This window comes from Eleutherodactylus coqui, chromosome 1, assembly GCF_035609145.1.
Source record: "Eleutherodactylus coqui strain aEleCoq1 chromosome 1, aEleCoq1.hap1, whole genome shotgun sequence".
In the NCBI taxonomy this organism is placed as follows: Eukaryota; Metazoa; Chordata; class Amphibia; order Anura; family Eleutherodactylidae; genus Eleutherodactylus; species Eleutherodactylus coqui.
This window is the reverse complement of record NC_089837.1, coordinates 152,365,783-152,385,705: the sequence shown is the minus strand read 5'-3', so window position 1 is coordinate 152,385,705 and position 19,923 is coordinate 152,365,783. Positions and strand designations below refer to the sequence as shown.

At 40.0% G+C, this 19,923-nt stretch overlaps 1 protein-coding gene across 1 annotated transcript in view; it reads right to left on the bottom strand.

The window, feature by feature from the left end:
* LOC136626953 (probable cation-transporting ATPase 13A4) overlaps positions 1-18,975 on the bottom strand; it is a 58,032-nt gene extending 39,057 nt beyond the window's left edge. Inside the window, exons 1-13 of the mRNA XM_066601911.1 lie at positions 18,843-18,975; positions 16,291-16,464; positions 15,954-16,100; positions 14,878-14,948; positions 14,705-14,785; positions 13,651-13,720; positions 10,541-10,675; positions 7,468-7,540; positions 6,497-6,628; positions 5,787-5,957; positions 2,124-2,281; positions 887-1,075; positions 640-701 (exon numbers count right to left, since the gene is read on the bottom strand). Coding sequence (XP_066458008.1) covers positions 640-701; positions 887-1,075; positions 2,124-2,281; positions 5,787-5,957; positions 6,497-6,628; positions 7,468-7,540; positions 10,541-10,675; positions 13,651-13,720; positions 14,705-14,785; positions 14,878-14,948; positions 15,954-16,100; positions 16,291-16,464; positions 18,843-18,905 — 1,526 coding nt within the window. The 5' untranslated portion in view covers positions 18,906-18,975. The remainder of the gene's footprint in view (positions 1-639; positions 702-886; positions 1,076-2,123; positions 2,282-5,786; positions 5,958-6,496; positions 6,629-7,467; positions 7,541-10,540; positions 10,676-13,650; positions 13,721-14,704; positions 14,786-14,877; positions 14,949-15,953; positions 16,101-16,290; positions 16,465-18,842) is intronic.
* Between the last annotated feature and the right edge of the window lie 948 nt (positions 18,976-19,923).

Here is a 19,923-nt window from a genome sequence, read left to right as displayed (position 1 = left end):
AATAGAATGTAAAATTTTACTGGGGGTAATAGGATGAGCTGAATGGACATATTATGTTACTATGCCATTGCATGGTACTAATTCAAATGAATAGATGACCATGTTATACCGTGCCTGGTCATGATGAGCCCCCTCAGAGCTGTAGCCACATCTTGTAGCTTAGCATTTCTCTATCTTTGCCCTGCTAGGAGACCACCCTCTATAATATACATAGGGCATATTTTATCTATCTAGATTGCCCCAGTGTAATAATAAATACAGTATATAAGACACAAGTTAATATAATTAAAAATTACATTCTAAGAAAGGACTGTCTACAGCATTGAGGAGAAAAGAGGTTTTACGTTTATTAGAAATTTTCCATTATCATTATTGGGAAAGATATTGTACTTTTAAGCATAACATATGCAATTTTCATGCACTTTGAGTGAGTAGACATTCATTTTCTCTCCATAGAAATGATAAATGTAAAATGGTTAGAAGAGAAAAAAAACTTATTGTTGCTTATTACATTCCTAGGGGATACGACAGCGTGTGCTGCAGCCTATATCACACAGAAAATCACTTTGTATCTCAGACCATACAAAACTGAGCATGATGAAAGAAATCTAAATACGGTATTCTGGTGATGGAACATACCAGTTTCCATAGGAAGGAAGAACACCCCATAGATCCAATCCATCTTCAGTCAAAGTTCCTGTCTATAATAAGGTAAATACAAAAGCTTACATGAAATCCAGTATATTTTTTATATTGAAGTTGCATTCACTTCATTTTCATTTTGTACATGGGCAAATCACTATACAAGTGTACTATGACTTCTCAATAATGCTCTATAGGAATCTGTAGAAATAATCTAATAAATTAGAAATTGGAATTTCCTTACTTTATCAAAGCAGACAATGTTCAGCCTTCCGCACACATTTATTCTTTGAGGGCTGATGCAGAAAATGCCCTTGTTTTTGAGCCTCCTCTGTGCATACATGATCCCTGTAGAGAGGGCTGCTGACAATGCTGGAGGAACAGCTGTAGTGATAATGATCAAGGCTTTTATCAACACTGCAGTGGGAGATTCCTACCGTTAAAAAAAAGTAAATTTATTTATTGTGATGCATGTTTTTAGTTGTAGACACAATAAAACAAAGTTTTTCAAAATGAAAAATGTGCAAATTCTGTCACACCAGTCATATAATACGATTTTAGGCTCAGACATGATTACGTACAGTATTTTGAACAAAAATTAATGTGATAATTCTATTTAGGATTCCTCTATTTTGCACTATTGACTCACAAATCTTTCTTTTTCTCTTTGTCACATTTAGAAAAACACATTACGGTAAATAATTTTCAACATAAGGAAAACACCCTCATAAACCTCTAAAAACAAAAATAAGTAGGAAGAGGAAAAAAAAAGAACAGATGACAAAAAGTAGTAGATGCCAGTTTGGGAGGGAGTTGTGCCCAATTGGGGGCACCAACCCCCCAAACACAGATTATATGATTGATCAGGAAACTTTAATAGCTATAGTTTCTTTCCATGTTCAGTAGTAAAATAATAAGCATAGCAGAATATATCAAATCTAGTTTTTGGCCAATTTCAGATGAGCGTACTGTAACACATCCGTAATACAGATACATAATAGGAGCATATAGCAAATGGCATTACAACCACATGCCATCAGTATTTCATCAGTATTTGCCTCAGTATATTTTCTTTTTTACTGGGCAAATACTGATTCATATTTACCCAATAGCTGGTTGTCTGTTATCTGCATTCATCTCCATTGTTCTCGAGTGGGACTGCAGCTCAAAGAATACTATCAGCACTATCTTGCGGAGAAGACCACATGATGATTTTCAAGCTGGCTTGAAGTTAGCGATAAACGAATAATGCATGATGGCCGCGCATTTAGACATAGCGATTATTGCTCAAAAGACGGCTTTTGAGCACATTTTGAGCGATAATCATTGTGTTTAAATGGGCCTTTACTGCATTTTCTTCCTAATCTTTATAACCGCATAGTATATTGTACAATAAAATGCTAGATAAGAAATGTGTGTTAAGTGCAATCAGTGTATTCTTCATAACAAACCAGGGAAATGATGGGATCTACTTATCTTACCCCTTGTAGGACAAAGACAGCCACTGTGTAAATTGTTCCGATTACGGCTACAGTTGCTAGAACCATGAGAAATCTGAAGGCATCTCTATATAGTTTAAAATTCATGGGTTTTGGATACAAGATGGATCTAACAAGATCACCTTTGGCAGTATTAAATCCTGTGGATGGGAAAATGTAGAAGATACAATTGTTGTTCTTAAGACGTATGTACAAAGAATTGATGCTACGACTGGGCTTTAACCCCTTAATGACGCGGCCATTTTTCTTTTTCCATTTTCGTTTTTTCCTCCCCCCTTTAAAAAAATCATAACTCCTTTATTTATCCATCCACGTCACTGTATGAGGGCTTGTTTTTTGCGGGATGAGTTGTATTTTTCAATGGTGCTATTTAAAGTACCATATAATGTACTGAAAAACTTTTAAAAAATTCTAAGTGGAGTAAAATAGAAAAAAACCGACATTTTGCCATCTTTTAGTACGTCTTGCTTCTACGGCGCACAAATGGCAACAAAAACGACATGATAACTTTATTCTATGGGTCGGTACGATTACTACGATGCCAAACTCGTTTAGGTTTTTTTTTACTATACTCCTCTTTTTTTTTTTAAAAGACATAAAATTTTTTTCAATTATTTTCTGTCGTCATTTTGTGCGCGCGATAACTTTTTTATTTTTCCGTCGACGTAGTTGAGCAAGGTCTCATTTTTTGCGGGATGTCCTGTAGTTTCTGATAGTACCATTTTGGAATACATATGACTTTTTGATCGCTTTTTATTGCGTTTTTTCTTGGAGACAGGGTAACTAAAAAAGTGCATTTCTGGCGTTCTTCATTTTTTGTTTCGGACGACGTTCACCGTGCGGGAAAAATTATGTGCTACTTTGATAGATCGGACTTTTACGGACGCGGCGATACCAAATACATATTTTTAATTTATTATTTAGATTTTTTAATAATAGATATGGCAAAAGGGGGGTGATTTAAACTTTTACAACTTTTTTTTTTTTTCAATTTAAAAAAAACTTTATTGATTCTTTTTTTTACTTTACTTTGAAGTCCCCCTGGGGGACTTTAAGATGCGATGCTTTGATCGCTCCTGCAGTATGACGTAATGCTATAGCATTACGTCATACTGCTTTTTGACAGGCAGCCTATGAAGCCACCCCACGGGGACGGCTTGATAGGCAGTCTGCTAAGGCAGCCCTGGGGCCTTTCATTAGGCCCCCGGCTGCCATGATACGTGCATGGCTCCCCCGATCTCACCGCGGGGGGGCCGCGCGGGACCCCCGAACATGGTTAATAGCCGCGCGGCCGCTCGCGGCTATTGCCCGCGGGTGTCAGCTGTTATAAACAGCTGATGCCCGCACTGTATGAAGAGAGGTTGCCACGCAACCTCTCTTCATACATACCCCGACGCTCCATGACGTACCAGGTACGTCATTGGTCGTTAAGGGGTTAAACATTACGTACTACTTTTTGACTGCTTTAAGTAAATGATATACTTGTAAAATGTATTATAGTACCTTTAAGTTTAACAAGTTGTAAGAACATTCCAATCATTATAAGCTTGGGTTCACACGGGACTGCTTCACCGCGGAAATCTCGCGATTTGGCAGCAGCGAAAAGCTGTGAGATTTCCACGGGATAAGCACAGCTTCAAAACCCGCGGCACTTAGCGGGGGGTTTGGAGTGGCTTTGCCGCATGCTTTTCTATTGTGGATGGCTCTCCCATAGAGAGGAGTGAGGCCACAATGGGAAAAAAAAAGAATCGACATGCTGCGTCCCAGGAATCCGCACTGCAGCGACGGCTAATGCTGGTTTTGCCATGATGGATCGTCCGCCCTGTGTGGATGAGATTTTTGACAAATCTCGTCCAGATGGCTGGCTAACCTCAAGATTAGCGGCCGCAGGCGGATTTGCCGCAGTGAAATTCCACAGGGAAATTCCATGGCAAATCCGCCTTGTGTGAGCCCAGCCTAAGGCCTTAGTCAGACGGGCATTTTTTGCCGCGATTTGCGCATGCGCATGCGTCTGGCGATTTTATAAAACCATTGCTTTGCAATGGTATCGGACACATGAGCGCTTTTTATGCGCTCGTCCGATAAATTATAGAACAGAAATCGCAGATCACACCTATCTGCGATCTGCGATTCCTGTTCTCTTCTCTATATGCGCTCAATGGGGCCGGCGGCAGCAGCGCCGACCCCATTGAGAACATATAGAAGACAAATCATTCTTCTCTGCCACAGCTGTAACAGCTGTGGCAGAGAAGAACGATGTTTGCCCATTGAATTCAATGGAGCCGGCAATACAGCCGCCTCCATTGAAAGCAATGGTCTGCCGGCGAGCGCAGGATGAATTGTCGGGAAGGGCTTAAATATATAAGCCCTTCCCTGCAATTCATCCAGAAAAGTGGTAAAATAAAAAATATATACATACTCACCTGCTCCCGGCAGCCGGAGTTCCGTGCGGCCGTACTGCAGTGGGTGTGAAGGGGTGTGAGTCAGACCTGTCCCCTGATTGGCTCAGCGCTGAGCCAATCAGGGGGCAGGTCTGACTCTCACACCCCCTTCACACCCACTCCAGGCCGGCCGCGCGGAACTCCGGCTGCCGGGAGCAGGTAAGTATATATATATTCTTTATTTTAACACTTTTCTGGATGAATTGCAGGGAAGGGCTTATATATTTAAGCCCTTCCCGACAATTCATCCCACACTCGCCCGCAGCGCATTGCTTTCAATGGAGCGGGCTGTATTGCCGCTCCATTGAATGCAGTGCGCTGGACAGCTCAAATTTTCGGGCGATTTTCAGGCACCGGTCACGCGATTTGCGAATGCGCATCCGTCATGCGATCCGCAAATCGCACGAAAAAACGCCCGTCTGACTAAGGCCTCATAGTGGTTGTCTGAGTTATATAATTGTTATGTAAACAGGCTCTCCCAGGGTTAAAGCAACAAATAAGCTTATAATCACCTCTCCTAGCTTCTTGTGTCTACAGCTCATCTGACAAAAAACACACCCACCCTCATAGAGCTTCATTGATTAAAAAATATAAAACGTTAAGGTACTTAGATTGCAGCAATGCAAAAAAAAATAATATATATATATATATATATATATATATATATATATATAAAAATATATATTTATATATATATATATATATATATATATATATATATATATATATATATATATTTACAAAAGGGTTTGCATTGTGCAAAAGCGTAAAACCTAAAACAAATATAAAGAATTTTGATATTGCAATTGTACTGTCCATCAAAAATGATTTAAGACGTCATTTATACTGCATAATTAACGCTGTTATAAATAGAAAAAACACAAAACAATTGCAGAATTGATGTGTTTTTTTTCTCCATGCCCTCCAAAAACATTTATAAAAGTTATGCAATATATTATATGTACCCAAAAACTTGTATCTATAAAAACTACACTTTGCCCTCAAAAGGCCATGTCAACAGAAAAATAAAAAAAAGTTGCGGCTTTTGAAAAGTGGAGTTGAAAATTCCTGAAAAATTGTCACATCCTTAGATCCCAAATAGGCCATGTCATTAAGGGGTAAGGTGCATGGTTGATAACAGTAACTTTGACCTTGATAACAATAATAATTAAGAAACTACAGCAAATTGTAATATCCCACTTACCAGTTCTTAGGACAACGGCTTTTACTTGCCCTTGGCCTGAAGACTTGGTCTGAACCACTTCTGTTCCACAGAAAAGTACATGCCTTTTAAAATCTTCTCCACTGTGGACTCTCCATGGCATAGTATGATTGTTGTGAGGCAGGGGGGTCTTAGAGACAGGAATGCTTTCACCTGTTAACGAAATACCCATGATGATAAATTTAAAGTGAATTAGTAATGTATGGTTTGAATTATAATTTTTTACTTAATTCTCTGGTTCTCCAAGGAATGTGTTATTAACCCTTTGCAATCCAATTTTGGATTCAGGATTTCCTATGGGGCTTTCTCTTTCTGCAATTATACAATGGTGCCATCTGCTGGCTAGAGCCAGCACTGTGGTATGGGACATGCTGGAGAGGCCCCCGACAACAGAGCAGCCAGTAATAGATAGTAAGAATACCCTGCTGGACGTCTTCCAACATCGGAGCTGTACAGCCTTCAATCAGAATGTCTTCAGACGTCAGACAGTGGATTGGAAAGGGTTAAATGGTCGATTAGAAAAACTATCTACACTTGAATAGTCATATGAAAGACCAGTTCCAAGACAACAGTGATTTACAACAGGAGAACATTGCATTTGGTTTAGGAAGATAAATACAGCTTCATAGTTTTCCATCTTATTTAAGTTATGTGAACTCTTCAGAATTGTCTTTCCTCCATATATATAATACCTGTCAGCATGCTTTCATTCACAATGCAGGCTCCACTGATAAGAATGGCATCGCATGGCAGAAAAAGTTTCTTCCCCGTAAGCACAATTACATCACCCGGAACCAAGCAGCGGGATTCTACTTCCTTACACTCTGCAAAAACATAATATAGGGAAATCCATATTAATAATAACATCTTTATCCTATTATTTAGAATATGTGATCTAAATATCTGTTATTCTTTTATTGGCCCTTCTAAAATGCTAGCATTTATTCCCTGAGCTACATAATAAGTTTCCAAATTTTAGTGATATAATACTGTACCTCACAATAATTAATTTCTTTACAAAAAAATTGTTAGAAAGACTGCTACCCACAATAGTAAAATCAATTAGAATTACTATATAATTACATGTTGTATACTCAACTGCTAGGTAATCCATGTGCCACAATGTGAGGGTGATCAGTGAGTGGAACAGGTTACCATGGGAGGTGGTGAGTTCTCCTTCAATGGAAGTGTTCAAACAAAGGCTGGACAAATATCTGCCTGGGATGATTTAGTGAATCCAGCACTGAGCAGGGGGTTGGACCTGATGACCCTGGAGGTCCCTTTCAGCTCTACCATTCTATGATTCTAATGTGGTGTCTCTGAAAGGCAACTTATGTTTCCCTAAAAGCAATGCTTTTAGAGCAGAATAGCTCTGTAAATAAGAATGGAGACTATGGAATTGAGTGCTGAATGTGCAAGCGCACTGAGGCTCTATTGACTTTCAAGTGGTCTGTAGAGATAACTGGACAGCAAGTGTATATTTCCATCAGCACTCTCTTCATTCTGACGTCACTGCAGGGAAAGGAGCGATCCCGAAGTAACAGTCAGAGGGGGAGATTGGACCCCCATTCTAGAGCCTGGTGTGGGGTCTTAGCGGTACGCATACTGTACCCATTCTATTTACCAATATTTCTACCTCTGTGTACTTCCTCATACAGCATACCTGAATTTTTTTGCCTTATTGTCACCTTGATACTGTTGTTGGACTCCACCAAGTTGTGAAGCTTTACAGATTCCTTTGGATGAAATATAATAGTTATATTTCAATTTTGGAAATACAAAATTATAAGTATTATATTTGAAAAGTACATCAGATAGCATTATTCTTTATACAATACTAGATTGAAAGATATAAAGTGCATTTCTCCTTTAAATCAGAAACAATTAATATTGAGTGACGGCTAAATAGTTTCTGCCCCCTTTAAACACTATTTAATACTTTTATTTTGCCTCTGCTGGAAACTGCTCTGTTCTGAACATACCACTGGTAACATGGGCAACCACTTCCCAGAGTTTCTCTGCAAGCCAGGAAAAAGCAATATGATCAGAACATGTTGGTGCTGTCTGAGAAGATGGGCCCTTTCAGATACTTTTTAAAGTAAATTTACATTTTAAGAAAAACTATCGGATTTTTTGACTGTAAGATGCAGTTTTCATAAAAATAAAATCTTGCTGAAAAGCATCTGCACCTTACTGTCCAAAAGCAGGGGAGTCTGATAGATCCAGATGTCCCTGACCTCTGCCTTAATGATCCGGTTGTCAAAAGATTTCAACGGATTAGCTCTGATCATAGCTGTTAACTCTTTAGATGCCATTGTCAATGTTGACAGTAGCAATTAAGCAGCTAGCCAAAGAGGAGGCTTCTCTAGCACCACATTGTCTCTCCCAAAATACGATTGTGGGGTACCATGGCAACCTGGAACCTAGTGAAGACTTCCAGGGCTGCCATATGTTACAGGCTACTAAGCCTTGCCTGTGGAAGGGCTTAATAGACTGACATTAAAAATAAAATATAGTACAGTACTAAAATATTGCAGTATATTGAGCAAACAATCAAGTAATCAAGTTAAGGTCCCCTATGGGAGCTAAGGAAAACAGTAAAAATAAGCTAAATAATTGTTTTTAAATAGAAAAAAATTAAGTATATTAATGGCTGATGCCCACGAGCATCGCGGGATACGACGTGGGAGTACCGGAATTAAAAATATTAAAAAAATGCCTGCTGGTGATTGCGAATAGAACCTAATAGCTGCGTAATTCACGCATGGATTTCTGCTGCAGGAAACGCGGTAGAAATCTGTCCGTGGGCATTCACCCTAAGGCCTTAGTCAGACGGGCATTTTTTCGCGCGATTTGCGGATCGCATGACTGATGCGCATCCGCAAATCGCGTGACCGGTGCCCGAAAATCGCCCGAAAATCTGCTCCTAGCCGCGTTTCATTAGAAACGGGTCGGAGCTGTCCAGCGCATTGCATTCAATGTGCTGCGGGCAAGTGTGGGATGAATTGTCGGGAAGGGCTTAAATATATAAGCCCTTCCCTGCAATTCATCCAGAAATGTGTTAAAATAAAAAAAAATATATATACTCACCTTGTCCCAGCAGCCGGAGTTCAGCGCGGCCGGCCTGCAGTGGGTGTGAAGGGGGTGTGAGTCAGACCTGCCCCCTGATTGGCTCAGCCTGAGCCAATCAGAGGCAGGACTCACTCACACCCATTCATGAATTCTGCCTCTGATTGGCTCAGCGCTGAGCCAATCAGGGGGCAGGTATGACTCACACCCCCTTCACACCCACTGCAGGCCGGCCGCACTGAACTCCGGCTGCCGGGACAAGGTAAGCATATATATTTTTTTTATTTTAACACTTTTCTGGATGAATTGCAGGGAAGGGCTTATATATTTAAGCCCTTCCCGACAATTCATCCAGCACTGTCCGGCAGCCCATTGCTTTCAATGGAGGCGGCTGTATTGCCGGCTCCATTGAATTCAATGGGCAAACATCGTTCTTCTCTGCCACAGCTGTTACAGCTGTGGCAGAGAAGAATGATTTGTCTTCTATATGTTCTCAATGGGGTCGGCGCTGCTGCCGCCGGCCCCATTGAGCGCATATAGAGAAGAGAACAGGAATCGCAGATCGCAGATAGGTGCGATCTGCGATTTCTGTTCTATAATTTATTGGACGAGCGCATAAAAAGCGCTCATGTGTCCGATACCATTGCAAAGCAATGGTTTTAAAAAATCGCCGGACGCATGCGCAAATCGCGCAAAAAAACGCCCGTCTGACTAAGGCCTAAGAGTTCAGAAAACTCCCTTTTCCTGTTATTGTTGTGTTCGTAAAAGTAGAACTTATTAAAATATCACATTATTTATTTAAGAAAAAGAGATAATGCCAGAATTGTTAGGTTTTTCGGGTATCATGTCTCCTAGAAAAAAATGTAAGCAAAAAGTATTTAGAAAGTTGTATGTGTCACGGAAATGGTACCAATAAAAACTCCAGGTCGTCCCTGCTAAAGTAAGCTCCCACAGAGCTCCACTGATGGAAAAATAAAAAGTTATAGGTGTCATAATATGGAAACAAAAATGTTTTTTAAAAGTTTTTTTTTTTTTTTTTTAAAGTAAAAAGACATTAATAAACTATATAAATTTAGTATCACTACATTTGTCCTGACCCGCGCAATAAAGTTGGCAGAAAAATAAAGAAATCACTTACAGCTATTCATGTTTGTTTCTAGCTTTTAAGTTAGAACTAACTGTATAGACATATTACATATAAAACATGCTCCCATATCTAAAGTTTCCCATACCAAAGGCCGAGGTCAGATGAGCGTGGTTTACATGCTGCTAAGCAATGTGTAAACCACGCTGCTGACATGTAGGGATTATGTGCGTGAATGGGCTGCCACTAGCTCCGCAGAGCAACCCGCTCACATGTCCGTGTTGCAAGCAGCCTGCTTCCACGGCTCCCATAGGAGCCTATGAAAAGCAGGCTGGACAGAGCACACCACAGAGCTGACAGGCAAGTCAGCACTCGCTGTCCGTTCTTTTTTAGAAGCGCAGATCCAGCCCCTTCTAAAAAGGGTCCATATGAACGCTTCCATAGCAACCTATTGGTTTTTATAGCAGCGTGGTTTACACGCTACTTTAGCAGTGTGCAAACCACGCTTGTCTGACCGAGCCCTAAGACACTAGTTGTACATAGAAGCTCAGTTAAAGATTTTGGTTTATATAGTGATACCTACCTTTCTAAGATCATGAACTGTAAAAATGATGGATATCAGAGTCATAATAATAACAGCAATGGAATATGCTATAAAACCTACAGCCAGCCAAAGGGCCAAACTACACATTTCAAAGGCATAGAAAGGATTTAAGACCTGCAAAAATTGGAAATAAGAGAACAATTAGTACTTTGGCTGTTCTACAAACAAATATCATGTCAGTAATATATAAGAAATAATGATGATATTCTTGCTTTTTATCACATAACATCTTGAAGCATTTGCTGAACTGCAAGAATTGTGCAATGTTTATTCTAATTTTGTAAAACAAGAAGAAGAACTACAGCTGCACAGAGGTAATCCTTGGTGATATGGAAAATCAATATTTCTTAGTGCATGCATACTTTTATTTGTTATGATTATTCTTTCTATCATCAATAGCCTACATTCAATCCAGTAATTTGGGTGAACTTTGCGTCCGAGCATTATCCTTCTGGAAAATGCCACTTGGAAGTCGCCATGAGAGGAACACATGTGGCTGCAGGATATCCTGAACATATCGCTGAGCTGTCATGGTCCATCGTACCACTACTAGGGGTGGCCAACTGTCATATGCGATGGCCACCCAGACCCTCACACCAGCAGTGGGGGTAATGTGCCGCTCAACGACAAAGGCATGATTGAGGCGATCACCCCTAGATCTCATGAACACGGTCGTCGTCAGTTCCCAAACCAAACCTGGATACATCACTGAAAACAACCTGTTCCACTCTGTAGAAGTCCAGTTTCATCACTGCCAACACCACTGCAAATGGAGACAACGGTGGGTGTCAAAGGCAGAACACGTAATGGGTGCTGTGAGATCAAATTTCCTTTAAACAAAGCACCTGGAAATGGTTCCGATAGACACAGGGACTTGTAATGATCGTGCCACCTGTCTCTGGAAGGTGGACAACTAAATAGTTGGAGCTGCTGGTGCTTGTTGGACGATTACATAAGCCTCTCAACTGGTGGTCTCTTGAGGGCATCTTAAGCCTGGTCGCCTTATATGCATGTATCCAGGCATCCACTTGTCCCAACACCTCCTAACAGTCTAGTCAGAATGGCCCACATGGTGGGAAATTCATCAATACAACCATCCAGCTTCTTACATTCAAATAACGTGCCCCCCTCTCAAAGTCTGTCAACTGAATGGAGTCTCCTGGATTGCTTCGTAGAGGCATGTCTAGTGGTCAATAAGCTTTACACAAGTTGAAAAAAAGGTACACTATGTGCAATACCAAAAGTGACCAGTGGGGGGTTATTGAGCAGGTGGTTTGAGGAAATCTCAAGTGCTGAGGGCATTTCTGTTTTAATTAATGAGCTAACACCTGCATGAGTGTTGCTGCAGAACAGAAATTCCCTCTGTTGCCAGTTTCAAGGTCCATTCTGGTCCATTTGAGACCAAGCACTGTTCTGGTGTGGAACTCCTGCTGCTACCCTGGAAAGCCAGGAGTCTGACAAGGGTTGACGGCCCTTAGATTCGCATCCTGGATGGGTTCAAGGTGATGGACTGTGTAATTAGAGATGAGCGAACGTACTCGTTTCGAGTAATTACTCGATCGAGTACCGCCATTTTCGAGTACTTCAGTACTCGAGTGAAAAGTACTCGGGGTCGCCGGGAGGCGGGGGGCGCCGTGGGTGAGTGGGGGGTAGCAGCGGGGAACAGGGGGGAGTCCTCTTTCTCTCCCTCTCCCCGCCACTCCCCACTGCAACCCCCCACTCACCCACGGCTCCCCCGAATTTTTTCGCCCGAGTACGGAAGTACTCGAAAATCGCGGTATTCGGGCGAAAAAGGGGCGTGGCCGAGCACGTTCGCTCATCTCTATGTGCTATGTGTTTGAGGCACTAGGCTTGTTGGCTAGATAGGTGCAAAAAGCTATGTTATTTAACGGCCAGATAGCCAGAGACTTAAATATGTTTGTGTACAATTTGACGAATAACAACAGTGGGGATATTGTGTTATGCTTTCTGTTGATTTGCTACAACAAAAGATACTGAGTTTGTGTGTCACATGGAACATCTAGAGATTAACATTTCTCAAATGTTTAGTATTTGATTAAAATATAGTGAATGAGCCAAAAACCTCTGTATTAGCAAGAAAGACTTCACAAAAACTTCACATTTGTATAGCCTTGAGGAAAGAAAGGAGAGCAGGAACATGATTGAAACCTTTAAATATGCTAAAGGTATCAATAAGGATCAGAAGGGAAGTGTGAAACTAAAGAAAATATTATTTTACTGAAAAACTAGTAGATGCTTGGGACAAACCTCCAGCAGATGTGGTTGGAAAATCAACAGTAGGTGAATGTAAGCATGTCTGGGGTAAGCATAGATCTATCCTAAGGCAAACTAAATGGACCAAGAGCTATTTTTCGGTCATCAATCTTCGGTGGCAGCATTCTCTGTAATGGGTTCTTCTACAACAACTTAACATGCTGGGATGTTTTCCAGTTCACAACTCAGTGCTAGTTCTACTTTGAACTGAATCAACCTTTTGTTTTCTAAATGGTTTCATTGTTATAATTAATCTTTTACGATTAGTATTAGCATATTGCCAAGGAAATGATAGACTGCTACAGCTGAGAGCCAGCTAGAACTGAAATGAACAGGAGAGACATAGATATACTTTTGGCAGGCATCTTTCCAGCCTTGACTGTGTGCGCTAATGTTCTTATTAAACTGTGCTAGAATAAGGGCTCCTGCACACTTGCGTTTTTCTTGCGTGTTTTTTTCACGCGATATCTCTACGTTTTGTCACGCTATTGTCAATTTCTAATGTTAAAAATGCATCGCACAAAAATTGCAAAGCACCAACTTGCGATGTGTTTTTAGCATTAGAAAGTCCCATTGAAAATCGCGTGACAAAAACGCTGCGATATCGCAGTGTTAAAAAAACGTAAGTGTGTGGGAGCCCTTAATCTTCGTTTTCTCAAATTTTTTAAGTTTTATAGCAAATTACGTTTTCTGCACTTTTAAACTTCAACCAATTGCTAATTATTGGGAATGCAGACTTTTTGTAATTTTTTACTGGTCTGAATTCTGTTTTGCTCCTGAAAATATTTAACTTAACAGATTATGGAAAAAAATACCTCCTTGAACAGTAATTTCCAGATTGGTTCAACATCAACCTCAATGGCATTTGGCCCACAAATAGACCGTCTAAGGGAAAAACAAAAATAATACTATTAAAGGTAAAACAATGCAATATTCAAGGCAAGTAATAGAGGATTGATATTTAAAATTTTGAAGAGGAAGCAGGTCATCATTCCAAAGGAAAATTGGACTGTGAATTCAAGTCAGGTTTGCCTTATGCATGTAAGTTCTTCAGTTATCAATAATCTCTTTGTAATACTTCCCCAATCTGTTTCTTAATGTCTCCCATTTACTAATGAGCATATTTTTAACACAAAATGGACAAAACATCTACAAGCCCACCCCCAACCACCCCTTAAAGAACATTTCTGTTACTATGTCATTAACTTGCAAACTTTCTGTGCAGTTAAGGGCTTGTTCACATGAGCGTATGAGTACAACACTGCGAATCTTGCAGCGTTGTACTCATCGCAGTCCCTGCACTCTGCCAGCAGAGATCGTGTATAGCTGTGATAGGCACTGCACATGCCCAGGATTATGGCGTCACGGACATGCTCAGTGTGACTACTTTTTTATTTTCAAATCCCCCGCCTTGTGCCGAGAGGGGCTCCATATTACATGCTGCCCTCTCTCAGACATTGCAAGGGGGGCAGCGTTTCAATACACAGCCCTTCAAGGGCTCCACATGAAACGCAGAGAAATAGAGCATGCTGTGATTTATTTCTCCTGCATTTTATATGGATGTCTCTTTGAAGCTCTAACACAGGTGTGAATGGAAGAAGAAAAGTGCATTGACTTTCATTGCCTCCATTCACCGCGTGATACGCACGGGAAATATGCGTGTGTAATATGCAGAGACAATACACCCATGTGGAAGAGCCCTTAATGACATAGTAATGTACACTGAGGTACAAGTATCACCATGAAAGAGAAATGTAATATGTCTAAATAATAATAATTATCACTTACATTTCATATTACTATACAGCATTATTTCAGTTTATGGTACACATAGTATATTATAAAGGGTACACATTCATAGTTTCTTACCTGATGCTCTGCTCTTCGCTTGTTAACCCAGAAGCAAATTTTGTATGAATGTCATAACAGGTAAGGTTGTCCTCAAGAACCCTACAACACAAGTACATGGTTTGTAATGATGAGGCACTTTGAGACAACTTGTAATTTGGTTGTATAGGAGACCTGTCTGACTTTGTACTCACCCTGCTCTATGAAACTGTTGCTCCTCTTCATCCCATACATAACAGATTTTTTGAAATTTGATCAACTTAACCTGTGAATGTCCATGAAAAATAATGTAAGTCCTCTCTTTTACACATTTCATGCCAGCTCAAAGCCATTTATCATGACACATTTCCCATGTTTGCTAAGCAATTAAAGCGCTTGTTGAGTTACCGGACACCCCCCTCTACCAGAGGGCTGTCTGAGGTAAAAAAAATTAACAAAACTACACTTGGCACTCTGCTGCCGGGATTCAGTGCTGCAACCCCGTTGTCCTGGAGTTTGGCTGCAGTGGTCACCTAACTTACTGTGACAGCACCTATCACAACAATCTCGGGCTACATCACCACTCATTCTCCTGGCATTGGCACTCCCATCTTGAAAATCATGATGCCAGCAGTTTGGGAAAGTGAAATAAATGTAAAAACATATATAAATTCCCATTGGAAAAAGAATTCATATTATGGGTAATTGGTATTTATGTATGTTCCTACACCAACAAGAGTTCACAAAAGTCAGAATCCCCCCCCCCCCAAAAAAAAACTACGGAAAATTTGTATGACACCAACAATGCTCCCAATGCTCGGGTCCACGTTATTCGAGTAGAGCTTTTCGTAAAATTCGAGAGCTCTACTCAAGTTACGAACCCCATTGACTACAATGGGAGACTCGAGCATATTTGTATGTGGGACGCCGGGTCCCGAGCTTTTTTTTTTGTTCTAGTCTCTCTCTCTCTCTCTCTCTCTCTCTCTCTCCAGCTAGCCAGCCAAAAAATTTGCCGATGATGAGCGCTACCTCGTGGCAGGGAGGGGCCAAAACAGGCACGTCACAGTGGGGAGGGGCCAAAAACTGGGGCGGGGTCGAACACGGCTTGATGCTCGTTCGAGTAACAAGCACCATTGAGTATACTAATACTCGAACGAGCATTAAGCTCGGCAGAGTATGTATGCTCAACTCTAATAATGAACACAATGGTAAATTACTATAATCAATAAATAAATGTATAATCACAATATATCATTAATAGTGATATATGAAATTCTAGATAGAGTATTACCTTCAGATCTGTCTTTCGGATAGCCTTATTAATGAGGGACTTGCCATCAGCGATCAGTGGCTGTGCAGACGTTGTATTCATCGATATATTCAGATTCTGAAGTTGAATCCATGTCACCTTCTTTCTGAAATATTGCTCAAATTCATCCTGCGTGGGGGAAAAAAAATCAATTGATGCTTAAAATAGTAATATGATTTTTTAGCCTATTTGCTAACATATTTTAGTGTTCAAAGACTATTTATTTTATAACCCATGTTAACAACAAAAATTACTATCTGTAACGATTCCCATTCATTACATCTATACAGCCATTGTAACTTATACACAGAGCACTTACGGTCGTTTTCAGCAATATCGTATCAGCATCTTGCAAGCAACATGGAACACAATGTGCCCATACATGCCATTCGGGTTTCCAATAGAAAATCAACCAAAGAAAGCCACAGGTAAATATATAACCAAGAACACTGAAGAATCTTCTATATGCTTCTTCTTTATAACCAAATGTTTCCTAAAAAATAAGTTTGTGCCATGTTATAAAATGCATTTTTAAAAATGTTGTAATGATTTCACAATATCTGAAAAAAACATGCGTAAAACCTATTGAAAAGGTAAAATAATCATTCAGTGGTTATTTAAAGTAGAGTCTTGGCTAGAATTCATATTGGAATGACTACTCAATCTTGAACTTACTTTCCACAGGGCTGCAAAGTTTGTGCATGCATGAATTGTTCTCTTTTCAGCTTCATCATCCAGGATCTACTTGGAGACCAGGATCTACTTGGTGTACTACCATAGCAGGCCTGGACCTCTTCACTAAGCTTCTGACATGAAAACTATTTGGAACTCTCCCTCTGTCTGACCACTTAAATGACTGCGGTATCTACAGTGTTAAATGGTCAATCGTAGCTGCTGCAGGTGGGTGTCAGCCATGTAACACAGCCATCATCCACTATGTATGGATTAGGCTCTGAATAGGGAGCCCTTTGTTAAAGGGAACCTGTCACATCCCTACAGCACCATAAACTAAGTTATGGTGCTGTTAGGGGAGATAACAAGGAGCTAGGTGATGTATTTTTTTTACTTTCAAGCTCCTGCCATCCAGCTCGGTCCACGTTCAGCAAAAAAAAAAAAAAACAGACTCTTTTCATAGATCCGTGCATGCTCTCCTATGCAAGTCTATGGGACAGTCAGTGCACGGGCCTCTGAAAAAAAAGTCAGATTTCAGTGCTCTCCACCAACTTCATCAGGTACCAGCTCTGGATCACAAGAGCAAGCAAGTATAAAAAAGACATCATCCATCACCTTGTAACATTCCCTAACAGTACCATAAGTTAGTTTTTGCTGCGGTTGGGGAGTGGTAGGTTCCTTTTATCGAAGAATTTTTTACTAAGAAATTTGGGTTTTGTTTTCTTTTTATGTAAATTCTTCATTTTCAGTGTTTGTAAAAAAGGTAGGTTAGATTGGTGAAGGATTATTTTGCTAAATCAGTTAGCCTCTGTCTATGTGTCCTATTAGTTGCCTATGTATGACTGGTGCATTGGAAATGCATAGATAGTTGAGGTGTGATCCCTCAAGCTAGATAAGCTTTGAGTTTTTCAAAGGGAAATCTGCGGGAAAATCCGCAGTGCAAAAACCAGAGCAAATGGTGACATTTTTGTAGCTGATTTAGTTGCAGAAATGCTGTGGATTTGCACAGATTTCACTCTTAGCAGAGAGTAAAGTTTGCAGTGAGAATCCACCACATACCTTAACATGCTGCAAATTGGAAATCAGACACATCAATGTCCAAATGGATTATGTGCAGATTTTTTTTCCCATAGCATGTGGATGAGTTTTTCTTCAATCTCATCCACTACACTCCTACTTTAAATTCTGTGGATTTTTCACGGAAAATCTGCAGCATTTAAGCCCTATGGAAGCAATTACCTGAATCTTCTGCTAGAAAACTTTCACTAAGGTGGCTTTCAAAATAAAAGGATTGTTCATGATTAATCAATGACTTTAAGATCTGCTTTGCAGTCCTATAGGCAGTGTTATATCTACCAAGTAGATTCATGCTCAGATCAGCATGGAGAAGACTCAGCAGCCTAATTTGGCTACATTAAACAAGATTGTCTAGGAAAACTAGAAATGTGGGATTAGCCATATTGGTGACACCTATATACACAAAAAGGCATACAGTTACTTGCTATAGGTAAATCTTGATTTACTTTTACAATCTTATGTTTAGAATAAATAAAGTTAACTTGAAATTTTCTCTTAAAGTAAGTTACATGTAATACTTGTGATTATTGCTGCCTGGCAAAATATGACAATAACAATAATAATATTAACATTGAAACATTATATCTGCCAATGTCAAGTGTTTACTATGAGACATATGCATGTGGTTGCAATTCAGCATGGAGCACCTCAATAGATTAATCAGGATAGCACTCAAGTTAGACATTAGCTTTGAAAGTAATCTTGTGCCTATTATTTATCAAAATGACACATTATTGTACTTTAACATAACATATAAGTAGCTATTATATTCTAACTGTAAAATCCAGCAGCCATTTACTAAAAGGGTTGCATTACTGTGCATTTACCAACATTGGCTAAAATGAAAAAAGTTTGGTACGGTGTTAGCCAGTAGAGCAAAATGTGATTGTTCTCAGTAAGAGAAACCAAGTAATCTTGTAGATATGATACCTTTTAATGGCTAACAAAATTCATTTTACCATTATAACTGACTATCCATGAGTTATGCTCTGCTGCATTTGCTTGGTTGGTAACATAGTGGTTATTAATAAAGGAAATAAAACTAAATAAAACTTTTTGAAAATCAGAATAGCAAACAATAACCTGGGTAGAAAAAATCTAACAGATCATATATAGTCTCACCATGTCATTTTCCTCTCCTTGGTTAAGAGTGGATTGATGCTTTTTGTCATCATTTCTCTCCATCAAAATGTTATTGCCTGAAACTTGCTATTTAGTGAAATGCTTCCCTTAAAGTCACTGCAGGTAACTGTTCTGCTCTGGTTTAGAGTTTTCAGGATTACCCTATATCAACCATTCATTTACAATGTGCCTTGTGTACCTCTGTCCCAAGAACACACCCCTGTCATTATGCTGACAATGATCAGGATTTATAAATTGCCACATAGTTTTGAAATCTGTGAATTGATATATTATTGCACACTTCCAAGGCATCTCCTTTTCCTTGTTTACCTAAGTTAACTTGAAGTTGCTGAATTACTTTGTTAAGGAAGACACATCTTTTGAAGATGACTGCAATAAGTGTCATTTAAAAAAAATATAATATAGAGTTTTATACTTTAACAAATATGATGCTCCTATAGGGAGTAGAGTTGGTCTCCCAGGTTTCTCTGGCTATATCCAACAACCCTCTGGGATGCCGACCATATAGCAACTCAAATGGCGAGAAGCCTGTGGAAGCCTGTGGTACCTCCCGTATGGAGAACATGAGATTAGGTAACAGACCTTCTCAGTCCCGACCATCTTTCTCTACTACCCGCTTAAGCATTTGCTTCAGGGTCTTATTGAACCTCTCCACCAACACATCTGTCTGAGGGTGGTATACCGAGGTTCGTATGTGATCAATTTTAAAGAGTTGGCACAATTCTTTCGTTACTTTGGACATGAGCAGGGTCCCTTTGTCCGTAAGGATTTCTTTAGGAAGACCCATTCTGGAGAACACAAGGGACAACTCTCGTGTAATGTTTTTGGCAGTAGGGCTTCTTAAAGGGATTACCTCTGGGTATCGAGTGGCATAATCTAACATGACCAAAATGTATTGATGCCCTCTAGCCGACTTGACTATGGGACCAACTTGATCCATTCTAATTCTCTCAAAGGGAACCTCTCTAATCGGGAGAGGCACTAAGGGGCTGCGGAAGTGCGACACAGCAGCGGTGATCTGACAGGTGGGACACGACTCAAAGTACTCCTTTATGTCCTT